Genomic DNA, 17,065 nt, shown 5'->3' on the forward strand with positions numbered 1-17,065 from the left:
AGAAATATATTTTGATCGAGGAGTCCATTTTCAATCTTCCATATACCACCGGAAATCTATTTTAGACCTCTATCCATATACTTGGGTGTCATTTTCTCTGCAAATTATCTACTGAATTAGAAATGCCTTTAATGTCTCTACACAATTTCTCCTTCTTTGATCTTCAGCCTTCTTGTGCCTGATCCTAAACATTTTTGTCCTTTATTTTCCATTTGTTTCCTTCAATGAAAACACAATTCTATCATTTCTTTGATGGTGGCATTCATAGGGAGAATTATGGGGCTAGTGTTGGCATTATATTCCCTTAGAATATGGTTCTAAAATGTAAGTTGGGAATTGAATATTGTATAGTCTTTGTTGTCAATTTGATTACTCTATGGTATGCTTTGAGGTTAGCTTTATTAAAGAAGATGAAGGTTTTTAAGCTTATTAGTGATTGCAAAAAAATAGTGGACTCGATCAATGGAAATGTGGATATTAGAATCCTTCAATTGGAATCTTGGAAAAGGAAGATTCAACAATTACAAAATAGTTTGATAATCTTTAAATCCTTCACTATTACATGGAGAATAATATTATAATAGTCCTAATCTCAAAGTAATATTTACTTTTGTATGTTGGAATTTTACTTATTCATAATTCTACAATGATGTTTTATTGTCAATATTTTCCTTTAATCTCTTTAATCTTTTGTTTTCTAATGGAAAGTCAGTCTTTCTTCTATATGTATGAATGAAGCATATTTTGGATGCTACAAGTTAGTCTTTATTATTTATGTATGAATGAATCATATATTTGATACTAAGATAACATGTTTTTAATAAATCAAGTGAGTTGTTATGCATCAAAGATATTGTACTTCTTGAATTATATTCTAGAAATATCACAAGTATGTTTTCTCTTTTGAATAAAAAAAATAGTATTAAGCACCATGCAATAAGCCAACCATTGGCTCATTGGCTTTCATATTTTACATTATATGAAAATAAAGTGATATTGAATAGACAAGATGAAAAATTAGTAAGTCATTCATTTCCTTACTACATGATACTTAATATTTTCCATAACTAGATGGGAGATAAAAAATACCTTGTCAATAATGATCCAAATGACACCCTCCACGGAAGGAGGAGTGGTGAGAGATCCCATGTACCAGTAATATTCATTTCTAATGAGTTTCATGTACATTAGATTCACCAAACCCATGTTTACAGATAATTCCCCATCTACAAAGCCCAATAACTCTTTGTTATATCCAAACATAATCAGAAAAATATAATCACTTTGTAATTAGCTTGTGTGTAATAAAAGTGAGATTATACATATAATAAAGAAAAATATATTCACAAATGTGCCTTCTCCTTCTAATCTACTCTACAATCCATTGGAACCAATTGTTGGAGTACACTATAGATGGAGTTCCATACAATCTCAATACCCTCTTTTCAATATTGGATACACTAAATTATAGTGTGATATTTGGGCATTTCTCAATAATATTGAATTAAAATAGGCATCCATTCGAAATCCATCTGGAGCATAGAGTGAATGACAACAACGATATTACCAAGATTGCAATACTTTATAAGAATGACACACATGAACCTTTGGAGTATTGAACTTACATCAATTAAATATTATATGAATATATCAAAATAGGACGGTCACAAGAAGGGTCAAATTCTTTACCTCTCCCAACCATCAAATTTTGGGATATTCCAAAAATTTACAATCGACACAAGGATTCACTATCTCAATACTTTTGATTCCTTTCATCCACTTCACCTGATGCAACACAACTATAGGTGCAAGGGTGAAATGAATCTCTAACATTTTTATATGGATGAAGATTTAAAAGAAGGTTGCATTGTTGACCATGATATCCCCTATTCATGAGGGTTACATTTGCGATTTTATAGTTTATGTCAAGCGTCATAACCTCTAGAGAATATGTGGTATTTTTCTTCACCATGTCGATTGGAGACTGATCAATCCCATTCCCACAACCCCAAAATTCCTCCTTGAGATCCCCCAGTGCTCAGGCTCCTTTGATCCCTCTTTGTACTCGAAATCACTCTCGTCATTTGTTTGTTCACACTAATAAAATTGATTTTCAAATTAATCTTTAAAAAAATTGATATGATGATTTCAAAGAACACAATTATAAAGGATACCTAATGAATTAATACTTCCTAAGTTTAAACCATGATGATGAATAGGATGATGGAAAACACAATGAATATCAATATTACAAAATGTGTCATAGCGAGGAAGCGAGACAAACAATGTGTCGGATAGTAGAAGGTTTGGGTGAAGACATGTGATATAGAAAATGAAATAACATAGACATAAACACTTAAATCTACCTAGTAACAAGTTAGCTTCCTTAATTGCCTTGTCCACTACTTATTTGTAGGAAAATACACTACCATGTAATCAGATACAGTGGGAAGAAAATAAAATTAATTTTCTTGCAACATTCCTTACTGATTTAGTTATCTTATTTTGTAATGATTCATGAAATACACATTGTTTAGTTCAAGGAAATACAAAGTCGGTAGAGATTTCAAGTCCTGTGGATATCTAACTCTTTGTGGTCTTTCCCCAAGTGCTTCACTTTGGCACATGATCCTTGAACGTGAATTGATAGATAAATTGTGAATTGAGATGAACATGATTAGGTACAAACTATATGAACTTGTGGTTGACTACTTGTTTCTTGTTGATCCAATAAGGGTTTACAACAAGGATGTATTTGGTAGATCAATTTTTTTTTTACTATATATTACATGTGATTGGGAGAAATCACTCCAAATATTTTACAAAAGAATTGATGCAAGATTATTTCACTAACCTTTATTCTGAAATAGTGAAATGTACCATTTGTCTTTGTTTAATGGACATGGAAGAAAAAAAATTGGAAGGAGGTTATAACATAGATAATGAGTATAGGATGTTTATAGGTTTCATTCAAAGAGTATGATTTGTTCATAACTAATTTCAAGAAGCATGTGATGGGAATAAATGAAAGGTTAATGCAAAATTTTAGAAGCAATGTTGTATGGAAATAGGGGAGAAAAAAATGAATGGAAAATATGCAAGGTAATTGGTATATTAAGATCTATGGATAGCTTGTTTCAATTTGGACTGAAAAGTGGCGATACATGGGATTTGATATATGACATTTTCAACATGTGCCAAGATATTGGTATAAAGAATCATAAGTTTAAAGGGTCTAAATCCTTACATGTAACACTATATGACGAGTAATGAAATCAATAATATTTTGAAAGATATGACTATCACTCCTTCGAGAACAACACCAAGAGTAATTGATGAAATACATATGAAATAAATATTATCACATGAAAGGTTGGGTGAAGTATCAATAGAATAAATGTCCAATTAATTTCAGTAGTTAGTTGAGTTAGTTTTATTTATGCTTCAATTAAAAAAAATAATTTTTCATTACAAGTAATATATATATATATATATATATATATATAAAAGATTCTTTATTTTATTTATTTATTGACAAAGTTTAATTTTTCCTGAGAAAAATACATAACTTTATTTAATATATAAAATTTTATTCTACACATACATCACAAGCATGTATTCAAATATGAGGATTCACGAGAATCTATACAAAAGGAGATATCATATATCCATACAAAAATTAATACAACATATGTCCTCCAAAATAACAATAGCAAGTTTGAGTGCGAACATCATCACAATATATATACATGAAATCGTGATATAAGATAAGTATGTATGCATGGATATATAATGAAAATTCCAACAAAATGTTACTAAAGCACGTGAATCGAAAAAAACTACCATATCTCATCAACTCTATCAAAGAAAGGTTTATCATCAAATTGATAGAATTTATCATCTTGTTGTTCATTGATCAATGAGGTCCCAAAATCCAGTAGTAAGCCTTCCTTATAAAGACCATCCCCTTGATAGTTGAGTTCCATGTGAACATGAAGCACTCACAAAAGAGTAACGATTTATTTTAGCCTTTATACTTCTTCCAGCGAAAGTAACATTCTCATATTGTGACATCTATAAGACCCTTTGACCCATTTTATAACCAACAAAGAGCCTTCAAGGACCTGTAAATGATCCACTCATTTCACTATTGCAAACATTAGAAACAATTTGAAAGATAATATCTCTGCATAGTTTTTTGGAACCTGCTCCCAAGCCCATTTTTAGAGAGAATAAATGAATCACTTAAAGATGTATAACAACTCCTCCACCACATCTAAGATGGTCTCTTTGTGAAGCCCACTCAAAGAATTTCCAAGGATAATATTTATCAATGACTATTGAATTGAGTATTCTATTATTATTATTATCTCGTTTGTTTTTTGGGAGAAGGTTATATACAAATAAAATATATGTTGCAAAAACCTCAATAGGAATGAGGAGATATTAAAAGATAGCTCTATTTATTACAAGCCAAACTCCCCAAACTATTAAGAGAGGAAATACTCGATATGGTTTGTTCTCCCTCAATGGAATCCTCATGCCTCAGTTACCTCTTCACCCAAACAAATACCTGCAAATCTGATCTTTGTCATAGCATATTGTCAAACACTTTTAAAATAAGGACATAATAAGAATAAATGACCAAAAAATTCATCATCATCTCTACATAGGGAACATCTATTTGGACCTTGAAAATATCTCTTTGTTAAATTATTCTAAGATGGTATTTTGTTACCTAGTGCACACCAAATAAAAGGTCTTGATTTTACCCAACCTTTGATCTTCAATAAAATATTCCACCAATCCTCATGAATATCATGAAATATATCAAATATAAGGAAAGTATATCTATATTTTGGTGTATAAATCCCTTAGAGATCATGGGACCAAACAAAACCATCCTCCTCCTGAATTAGTCTCATATGTGATGAACATAAACTATCAATATATTTGATCCAAAAATGATGAATATGTTTGAGAGTGCCTAATTGATCTTCTCAAACCCAACCCTATGTCTGTAAATTAGTTTACGATGGATCTACAATTTGACTCAAAAAAGTGAGGCCATCACCATTTAGGTATTCAATCAAATGTTTCATAAGTCTATGATCAATATGACTTCCTATCCAAGGATCTATGCAACCTTTAACAGTGATACATCACCCACTTTCTAGGTTGGTCGTAATTCAATCAATGAGAATGAGTAGAGAGAAAATTTCAAAGTGATAAAAATATTTGTTTTAAATTTATTGGGTAAACTTATCTAATCCTCAAACTTCATTAGGTGTATATATTTCATCTACACCACTTACTTCCAAAGAAAGTGAGTTTTTAATAATGTATGGCCAACTTTAGCTGCTAAGGCTTCCGGAAACAAATGTATATTCTTGAAACCTCAACCTCCAAAAGCTTTAGGAGTAGTTATTCTTTCCTAGATTACACATGGAAGAACATAGTGATCTAGTTAAACTAACCATAAAAATTTGCTACAAATTTTTTCTATCTTGTTAATATACCCTTTGGAATGCAGGAAAGCGACATCCAATAAATTGGTATTTACTTAAGGATTGATTTAATAAGAAACTGCTTTCCACCTCTAGAAAGCCATCTTAAGCTCCAATGTTTAAGCCTTTTTTCAATTTTTTCTATTAACAAAACCTAATCTGCAACTTTATATGAGTTAGGCTTTAACTTCAATCCCAAATATTTAAGTCCTAGATCAATCTATAATACAACAAAGGGAGAAGTAGCTTAAAAAAATGCCATATCTTCAACATTCATCCCACAAAGAGATAAAGTAGAATTTTACGTGTTATTCATCATACGTGTAGTAGCTTCAAAGAGAGCAAGTGCATCTTTGATGGTTGTAGCATCTCTTCTTGTACCATCAGAAAAGATGAGAATGTTGTCTATAAATAATAAATTTGAAATGGAAATCCTAGCATTTTAAGAGAACCCCTCCTTTTAGCTTCCCTAAGAATTTTGATTCACCCTTTAGCTACGAATAGAAAGAGCTAAGGTGATAATGGAAATCCTTGCCAAATATCTGTTTGAGCTTGAAAGAAATGTGAGTTTATCCATTTATAAGAGTAGTGAAAGAAATGGAGGTTATGCAACTCATGATCTATTTTACAGTAGGAATATTAAACCCCAGATATATAAGTAGTATAGGAATATAGATCCAAGAAGCCCGTTTGGGGAAGGATATTTTAGTGAATCACATGTGATGAAAATATCAAAGGAACTTGAGCCATCATTACAAGGATTGCTTGAAAATGAACAAGTTGGGGAAGTTTTGGACATAAAAGGTCCAATGGAAGAGCAAAATGAATCAATCAAGGCAAGGCACACCATGGAAGGAAATGATGATGAGGCACTTGAGAATAGTGAATTGGCCTATATGATGTTGTTGATTAATTAGAAGTTATTCTTAAAAGAGAAGACCAATTTTACAAATTGTTAATAAGTTATAATGTTTTGACTTTGATATTTTGAGTTAGCAATAAATACTAATTCATTGTTGTTTTATGATTTATATTTTATTATGTTATTTTTGCTCTAATTTTTATGTCATTGGTTACTGTATGGAAATAACTTTAAATATTATCATCTTTTAACATAAAATCTATAAAAATTCAAAAAAAAATATTTTATTTTATTTTATTTTTTTTATTCAAATATCCCCATAATTTTTTTTATTTGGAATTTCATTTGAAATATAAAGTGTTATATACTTAAGTTAAATTTTGAAAATCATTTTTAGTGATAATTATTTATTGTGTATTGAAATAAAAGATAAATAAGTATTAAAATTATATTTTACACTATATATTTAAAATGTATGGTACTTTGAAACTCTATCATAAGATATATGATCTTACTTGAAAACTACAAAAACCAAATAATATCTTTACTTTCTAATTAAATGTCAATTTTAACGATTTTTTGTTTTGAATTTGGTTTTTTCTAAAGAGGGAAACTCATTTTCTCAATTAATCTCTCCAAACTCCATTTAGAATAATCTACAATAATGTTGTTAGCCTTTTTTTTCCTTTGAAAACGTGTAATTATATATTATATATATATATATATATATATATATATATATATAATTATTATTTTGGGTTTAAAAAAAAGAGATTTGATACCAATTTATAATTATTTAGAATTAAAAACCTCTACATACAAGATATTTGAAAATAAGATGGAAAATTTCTTTTACTTGAATATATAAAAAATATCCTTAAAATATAAAAACACCATATAAAAATAAAAATCATTTCACTAAAAAATATACTCTCATTCATTTGTGTTTAAAAACACTTCACATACAATATTTTTCCATCTATTTCCTAACTCCATCTATATACCTACTATACAAACATAATAACTTTTTATCTAACTACTAAACCTTATTTACTAAAAACCAATCACATTTATTTAATATCAACTATAATCTACCATAACTTACTAATAATCTTTAAAAAGCACCATATAAAAATAAAAAACATTTCACTTAAAAATATACTCCCATTCATTTGTCTCTAAAAACAACTTCACATACAATATTTTTCCACCCATTTCCTAACTCCATCTATATACCTACTAGGAAAACATAATAACTCTTTATCTAACTACTAAACCTTATTGACTAAAACTCAATCACATTTATTTAATATCAACTATAATCTACCATAACTTACTAATAATCGTAAAAAAAAAATCATATAAAAATAAAAATCATTTCACTGAAAAATATGCTCCCATTCATTTATTTCTCAAAATAAAAACTTCACATACAATATTTTTCCATCCATTTCCTAACTCTATCTATATACCTACTATGCAAACATAATAACTTTTTATCTAACTACTCAACCTTATTTACTAAAACTAAGTCACATTTATTTAATATCAACTATAATCTATCACAACTTACTAATAATCTTAGAAAATATTTGATGCAAAATATAAACCCTACCAAGTTTAACAAATTCAAGTTCAAGTTGAACTCCATTGGGCTTCTTCACTATACATGCTAACTTATTTACTAAAACCGAGTCACATTCAACTATAATCTATCACAACTTACCAATAATCATAGAAAATGTTTGATGTAAAATATAAACCCTACACGGTTTTATAATCTATCGCAACTTACTAATTATCTTAGAAAATGTTTGATGTAAAATGTAAACCCTACAAGGTTTAACAAATTCAAGTTGAACTCCATTGGGCTTCTTCGATGTACATGCTAACTTTTCTTTCATTTAAGAGTTGCAGTGGTCTTGCATTTTCACCATAACCCTGCAAAATACAATAAATAGAACATTAATAAATCTTATATTTCAATTAACTACTTAAAAAAAATCATGTATGTTTTAGTTAAAGATTATAGAATATTTATTCAAAATAATATATCACAAAAATATAATAATATAGTAAATATATCAATAAAGACTAATATATTTATTCAAAATTATTTGATTTGTATCCATAGTGCATTTGTTAAAAATAGATAGCGCAACTCAAATAATAAAAGTATAACATTATTCAGTTAACCGAATTCCTCCGTAAATTAATAACAAGCAAGACCTTATCCAGCACTTACATCGTGGACAGCTGCTTGCAGAGCGCTCACTTGGTCATCTAAGACGGTCTTTATCTGCAGAGTGAAAACGTGTCAGGTCACATGGTCCATACCCATAGAGGCGGTAGATTTGTGTTTAAGCGATAACGAGAGGGACGATGAGAATACCTCATCAATCACGGTCCAAATGACTCCTTCCGTGCATGCAGGAGTAGTGAGAGATCCCATGTACCGGTAATATTTACTGCTATCGAATTTTATGTCGAATGGATCCACCGGGCCGAGGAGTTCCACCGTTTCGTTCGGATTATCGGCAAGATCGTGGATTGCATCCGTTAACTGTTCGTTGTACCCCAACATAGTGAGCACAATATGTATAATCGCTTCATAATTAATCTGCACATATATAGACTTAATAGTAACAAAGCAAAATGAGATTTCACAGATATACCTTGTCCAGGAATGGGTCACGCGCGCCACTCTTGTAAAGTATTCCAATCACGGCAATCTCGCCGTCGTCCGCTTTGTGCACCAGATGGATTTCCAACGGATGCCTAGTTTTTCAATGCAAAACCCTTGAGCAACGCCTAATAGCGAAACATAATTTAGCACAGCAAAGATTCAAAAAAGGGTTTTGAGATTGTACTGCACTCCATCAAGGGTGTGCTCCGCCGGGTGGTGCCAATGGCATTGATACAGTGTAAAGTTTTTGGTATACCAATCGCATTGATTCACTGTACTGCATCTTTCTACTCTATCTCCAGACTGCCGGCGTCTTCCGTCCAGTTCACCTGATGTAGCACAACTATAGTTGTAAAGAGCAAATAGAACATGAAATCTTTGTAGATGACAAAAGCTTCAAAGAAAGGTTGCATTTCTCACCATGATGTCGTGGCCCCTGTTGACGAGGGTCGCATCTGCAATTTTATAATTTCTGCCGAGAGGGCCCAGCTCCGGAGAATGTGCGGCGTTGCTCTTCACATCGATGGGAGACTGCTCTGTTCCGTTCCCGCAAGCCCACCAGCCATCGTGCTCGCCCCATTGCGCAGGCCCATTCGAACCGTCTCCGTAGTCGAACTGAGTCTCGTCGTCTGTTCGTTCACGCCAACAAAATCCAGTTTCAGATGAACCTCTGCAAATTTCTATACGAAGATTTAAAAGAATAAAAGGGAGCAAGACGAATTACCAACTTCCTGAGTTCGAACGCCGGCGATGTAGAGAACGAGGGCAAATGCAATGAATACTGATATTACACATCGCGCCATCGCTGTGAGGAAGACGAAACAAAGAATGCGAGGGATAGTAGAAGGCTAAATATAGAAAACGAACTAACTTACAGACATTGAAGTCTACCTCACTCAAGATGGCTTACTCAATCGCCTCGCCCGCTATTTATCTCTTTGTTTGGTAGGAAAAGGTGCTCGCGTGCAATAGGAAAACATTAAAAATAATAGAATTCCCTGCAACGTTTGTCAGTGACTAGGTTAATAGAATTTCCTGCAACGTTTGTCAGTGACCAGGTTATCTTATTGTGTAATGATTCACGAAACACACGTTTATTTAGTTGAAGGAAGTAGAAAATTGGTGGAGCACTCAATCGCTAAGGTCGTCGGACTCTTACTAGTCTCTCACGGAGTACTTCACTTTGTTTAACATGATTCTAGTATGGAGGTCCTGGTAGTGCAACCCAGTCATGAATTTTGTTGTTTAATGTTGTTCCACTTATTTAATTTAAGTACAACCAATAACATTTTACCATGCAATACTAAACGATGTATTCACAATTTCACTATGCAATACAAAACATGGCATTCTTAAAGATAATCAATATTTAACAGGGTATTCATGAAGGTAATCAATATTTAATTTTGAGAGGGTAAATGATAAATATTTTTTAAATTCAAATTTTTGTTGTATTGCAATTTTGTTTTTTATTAATAAAATTACAAACCATTTTTAGATAGAAGAATATATATATATATATATATATATATATATATATATATATATATATCACATTAAAATGTATGACACATAAATAATACTTATAAATTAATATATATTTTACCATATAAATTAAAGTATTAATGATTTCATAATTATCTAAAATAAATTTAATATTTATAATATGATAATATTTTTAATTACACGGGCCAATACCTAGAAGAGAAAAATAGAGAGAGAGATGGAGAGGGAGAGGAGGGAAGAAAATCATAATACCATGGGCTGATACCATGGTTTACCAATACCATGGACCATCTAGGCTTTTGATTATTATGTTATGGATCTAGACTTTTAATTATTCTGTTAGAATACCAGGAGCCAATACTAAAGCTTATCAATACCACATGCCCAAAAACCAAAACTTATTTCAAAATCAAAATATTTTACAAGTACTTTATTTTAATTTAATTTTATAACATTTCTTAATTAAATCTAAAAGCAAAAAATTTATAATTAGTTTTGAGGTATATCTAAACTAGCCATCCTCACGACTACTAAAAATATTTCCATAGAGATTAAATCAATGTTTTAATAAATTAAAAATGAGAATGCTTTTATATATACATATGTTAAATTTATATAATATAAATAATTTTTTAAAGAATGATGATAGATGCATCTTAACCAAAGATCCAAGTGAAGAGAGAATGTAAAGTAATTAAAAATGAGAGGAAAGATAGTGCATGGTTCTTTTAAGTTTTTTATTATTGTATTTTCTTTGACATGTTTGATCAAAAATATAGGTTTAATATATTACAACCAATTATGTTTTGTTGTTGTTGTTGTTTTTTTTAATTTAGATACTTTCTTAACAGAGAGAGTGAGATGGAGGGGGAATATAGGTGTGAGAGACAAGGAGAGAGGGGAAAGAAGAGAGGGAGGAGGGGGGAGAGAGGAAGAGAGAGGGAGGGAGAGAGAGAGAGATGGATTTGGAGGGGGAAAGAGAGATAGGGAAGAAAAAAGACATTGAGAAATAGAGGTGGAGATAGAGAGAGGGAGTGACAAGGGAGGGATGACGATGGAATGAGAGAGAGAAGAGATGAGGGAAGAGAGAGAAAAGAAGAGGATAGAGATAGGGAACGAAGGGGAAGAGAGAGATAGGGAGACACAGATATATGTAAGGGGAAAGAGGGGGAGAGTAAGAAGGAGAGAGGGAGGGAGATAGTAACATAGTTGGAGGGTAGAGAGAAAGAGAGAGTGCAATGGGGGGGGCGGGAGACAGAGGGAGGTGAGAGAGAAAGGGAGAGAGAGGAAAGTAGAGATAGGGGGAGGGAGAGATAGAGCTGGAAGGGGAAGAAAGTCATAGAGAGAGAAAGCTGGAGAGGGAGAGGGAGTGACAAGGGAGAGATGGAGAGATGGTGAGCGAGAGACGAGAACAAGAGGGAAGAGAGAAAGGGAGAAGGAGAGAGAAGGAGAGGGAGACAAGGGGAAGAGAGAAAGAGAGAAGTGGAAGAGAGAGAGGGAGAGGAAGAAGGAGGAAGAGAGAGGTAGATAGATATGGAGAGAGAGTGCGTATGTTTTGAGGGTTAAAAGGAGATCCAATGGGAGATAAAGATATAGATGGAGGGGGAGAGAGCGCAAAAGAGAGGGAGGGAGGAAGAGATATAGATATGGAGAGAGAAGTAGAAGAGATTGAGAGAGAGAGAGAGAGAGAAGAGAGAGAGGAAGAGGGAGGGAGTAAAAGAGGGAGAGGAAGAGGGGGGAGAGAGAGAGAGATAGATAAATGTGGAGAGATAGACATGTAGACAGATATCGAGAGACAGTGTGTGTGTTTGTGGGCTGATATAGAGAGATAAAGAAAGAGAGACATAGGGATATATATATATAGATATATATATATATATATATAAAGAGAGAGAGAGAAATGTGTTTAGGGGGATGAGATAGAGGGACAAATAAGGAGAGATAGAGGGAGGTATAGATATAGATGGCAGGGAGAAAGACGGAAGAAGAGAAAGATAGAAAAGGGGAGGGAGAGACAGAGATAGGAGAGATGGAGGGAGATAGACACATAATGGAAGGTGGAGAGAGAGGGAAGAAGAAAGAGACACACAAAGACAAATATATACATATAAGTTAGATATAGAAAGTTATGAATATTTTGGTTTCCGACTAAAATAAATATATTGATTTCAGTGTAGATGTTGATTTCTAATCCTATTCAATCCTTACACTAGATGCATTTATTTCATTGTAGATGTTGATTTCTGCTCCAACTTGATTGCTTTCATTGGATGCATTGGTTTAATGTAGATATTGATTTATAATCCTATTTCATCACTTGCACTGGATGCACTTATTTCAATGTAGATGTCAATTTCTAATCCTATTTAATACCTTGCACTAGATGCATTGATTTTAGTGTAGATGTTGATTTCCACTCCTATTTGATTGCTTGCATTGGATACATTGGTTTCAGTGTAGAGATTGATATCTAATCCTATTTAATTGCTTACACTAGATGCATTGATTTTAGTGTAGATGTTGATTTCTAATCCTATCTCATTGTTTTCACTAGATGCATTGATTTCCATGTAGATGTTGATTTCTAATTTGATGCAATAGATGGATGATGTACATTAATTTCAAAGTAATTAGATTAATAGTATGCATTAATTTCAGTGTAAGCACATCTCTGCCCGCTCCATCTATATCTCTATCTCTCATTGTTTCTCCTCCTTTATCTTTCTATCTCACCCCTAAACATACACACACTCTCTCCATATCTATCTATGTATTGTTACATTGTCACTTTTCACTAAAAAAAATGATCATTTTTCATCATTCAAGCTACTAACAATCTCTCTCATTTCAACAACCTCAGGTAACTAAGCAAATTTAAAATTAAATTGACCAAATTAATCTTAGACATATTTAGCATATTCAAAATTATCAAAATAATTAGATGTTCAACAAATTTTGTATGACCATACACTACTGAAACTAGCCTAGATCCGAAATGGATCTAAGCTAGTATAGATAATAGTATGTGATTTTCTAAATTACGATAACTATTATAGTAAAAGAAGGTTCATAACAATAATTATAAAGCATAAGTGAATTAATTAATTGATGGGTTATATACATTAAAACTTTGAAAGAGTGTAGGCTATATTTTTTATAGGGAAAGATTATATATATATATATATATATATATAAGTTAAAAGCATGTATATTTTATTAAAGAATTATTTATAAATATATAGAGGATAATAGTAAGAGAGTTCAAAAGAAAAATTGTAAAAGGTATCTCAAAGTTGATGATAAGAAATATGGAGATAATAATTCAATTCTTTGATGCCTTAGAAATTGATAAAAATGGTGTATTATGTTTTATAAAAATAAATAAAAAACATATAGATGAAGAAAAAATGTGATAGAATATATGTGTATGTATGTTCTATTTCATATAGGGAGAGGTTAAAAGGATGAAAAATCTAAAGATAAAAAAAATGTGATGATTTAAATGGGCTAAAAACATATAGTTTTTGTTATGTATTTCCATATGAAAGGAGAGAGAGATGTATGTTTTGTTAAACATTTCAATGTGAAGGGATATATATAAAGAGAGAAGGTGAAGGGAAAATGATGAGAAATATATAAATAAAGCGTTAAATAGGCAGTAAAACATACATGCTTTGTTAAAGATTTCTTGTGAAAGGATGTATGTTTTGTTAAATATCTCTATGCGGAGGAAGATGTATACATAGGATGATCACAAACATATAGATAAAAAGTTAAACATGTGATTGGACATACACTAACGCAACCACATTAAAAATATTAATATGATTGATATAACGAAAAAATCATTTGTACCTCCATAATATATTGAGCATATATTAGGGGGTAAAAGACTTTTACATTGGAAAGCATAAAAAATGGAGCTCAAAGTTAATGGAAAAATATAAAGGGGTATAAAAAATGTTAATGAAAAATTGGATACATAAAATATCTAGTGAAAGTAGGGTTTTTTTTTTTAACGGAAGATATGTTGGGTTCATATTGATAAAGGGTTAAATAATGTGATTTTTAGAGGGATTTTCCAATATGTAGTCAAATTAGGGGTATTATTTAGTATGCCACGAACACACACGTGATATGTCAGAGGTTCATTGAGTGAAGCCTTGTGATCATTATATCCCAAAATTTTCTCCTGATGTGAACCCCTCGTCATGAGATTTAAACCTAAGACCTACTGAGGAATAAACTCCACACAAACCACACGTGATATGTCAGAAGTTCATTGAGTGAAGCCCTATAATCATTATATCCCAAAATTTTCTCCTAATGTGAACCCCTCATAATGAGATTTAAACCTAAGACCTAATGATGAATAAACCCCATACAAACCATAGGTCATATGTCATAGGTTCATTGAGTGAAGCCCAATGATTATTATATCCCAAAATTTTCTCCTAATGTGAACCCCTCGTCATGAGATTTAAACCTAAGACCTAATGAGAAATAAACCCCACACAAAACCAACATCTCTACAACTCATCAATATGAAAAAATACACACCCATAGAAAATAAAATGATACATCTCTACTAGAAATTTGCATGTCAACGAAATTTGATAATTCACAAAATCCGATAGCAAAATCCGAAAACGTAATATCCGAAAACGTAATAGCAAAAATCAAGAAAGAAATGAAAAAAATAAATAAAGCATAAAGACAATTGTATAACCCACCTATAATATTGCATAGACTTTTCAAAAACACTACCACCCCTGCACCCCTATAATAGCTCTACAAAATCATTAAGAACATGATTATAGTACTATATTACATAGATAATTGTAGGAATTCATGCATTTGGAAATGGTATTCTTACCAGGAAAAAAGAAGAAACTAAGATAAAGCAAACAAAAAGCAACTATTATATGTGTAATTAAGAGTAACAGGAAACACCTAATATATCTAATGGAATATAAAATTGTTAATTAAATTTAAGTAAATTGTTTATTCTCGGCCACTCAAATTCACGAAAATTGGTGGAGCTCTCAATTGCTAAAGATGTCGGGCTCTTTCCGGTCTCGGACTCTGACGGAGTACTTCACTCTGCTTAACATGATTCTAGTATGGAGCTCCTGGTAGTGCAGGCTACGTCAATTTTAGTATGGAATCTTTTATAGTTGAGCATGGGCAATGAATTTTGTCGTCTAGTGTTGTTCCCACTCACTTATTTTAATTACAGCCAATAACATTTCTCCATGCAATACTAAACGCTGTATTCACAATTTAATATGCAATACAAAACCTTGTATTCACAAGTATCATTATTCATTATCGTCTTAAAATAATTTGAATTCACAAGGATAATACTTGATTATCATATTTAATAACTTTAATGAGAATTTTCAATTTGAGTAGCACGGCATTGAATTTTGTGTACATGAACAAGTGAAGGACATTAAAGTAAGGATGGTTAGAGTTTTAATAAAAGTAAGGATGGTTAGAGTTTTAATAAGATCCATAATTTTATATTTCTGACAAATTTTTTCACAAAATTTTGATATTGGATGTTTTATTTTAATTTAATTTTATTTAAATTTTAAATAAAAAAAATAAAAACGAGATTTTGAAATATATATATATATTTTGGAAATAATTGTTTTTAAAATATTAAAAGTAAATATAATTGAATAAATTTATTAGTTAAAAATATATGAGACAAAAAAATATATCCAACTAAGAAGATGTATGTTTATTATATATTTTTAGAATATGATAACAATTAGAGTAAGAGAAACCAGATGATACTTAATATATAGATAATAAATTAATTACTTGATAACTTATATATAAAATAAAATTTAAAAGAATATATGTTTTTTAATAAGAAATAAATAAAAAACATATATATATATATATAAGTAAAGAATAGTTGAAAGCAATCATATATTTCACACAAAGGTGTATGCCTTAGCACACACAGTTATACATTTAAAGATTACTTTAATATATAGAGTTTTTCAGATCTAACTGATTCTTAGTTTAGGAGGAGGGGTTGAGGGAATTTCTCAACCATCACAAACCAACATCTCAAATATAGGATGTAATAATTAACTCCAAGTTCCCTCATAATGCGAGTTAATGCTTACATTACATAAATTTATTGAAACTACCCATAAACAACAAAATACACAAACATTCTTTAAATGGTTTACAACTTATCAGTATAGGCTCCATCAAGTTGCCTCATAACCGTCGTAAAGGTGTAGTCGGCAAGATGGATTCTCGAATTCAACTCCTAAACTCCCACATCAAGGAACTCCCGAAGTCAATTACTGAACAACGTCCCAAGCCGTGGCATAACCTCAGTAAAAGACCACTCCTACCTCTTCAACGAATGATGGATCCTTCCCTAGATCCATAACTACCATACCATCTCGACAACCATCCATGTTGAGCCTTTTCACTGAATTGTAGTTGTTCTAAAAGAGTTTGAGAGGTTCAAAT

The 17,065-nt window shown here is 31.3% G+C and overlaps 1 protein-coding gene across 1 annotated transcript; it reads right to left on the reverse strand.

The window, feature by feature from the left end:
* Positions 1 to 8,220: 8,220 nt before the first annotated feature.
* On the reverse strand, positions 8,221 to 9,858 carry LOC149221465 (carbonic anhydrase Nec1-like). Its single transcript, XM_089387386.1, has 8 exons — positions 9,780 to 9,858; positions 9,476 to 9,684; positions 9,345 to 9,384; positions 9,240 to 9,306; positions 9,045 to 9,147; positions 8,762 to 8,932; positions 8,615 to 8,668; positions 8,221 to 8,310 (listed from the first exon to the last, which is right to left on the reverse strand). Exons 1-8 carry the CDS (start codon positions 9,856 to 9,858, stop codon positions 8,221 to 8,223), a joined length of 813 nt encoding a protein of 270 aa, XP_089243512.1.
* Positions 9,859 to 17,065: the final 7,207 nt, after the last annotated feature.

This window comes from Pinus tabuliformis, chromosome Q, assembly GCF_031772625.1.
Source record: "Pinus tabuliformis cultivar Carrire ecotype Pingquan chromosome Q, CPIR1, whole genome shotgun sequence".
NCBI lineage: Eukaryota > Viridiplantae > Streptophyta > Pinopsida > Pinales > Pinaceae > Pinus > Pinus tabuliformis.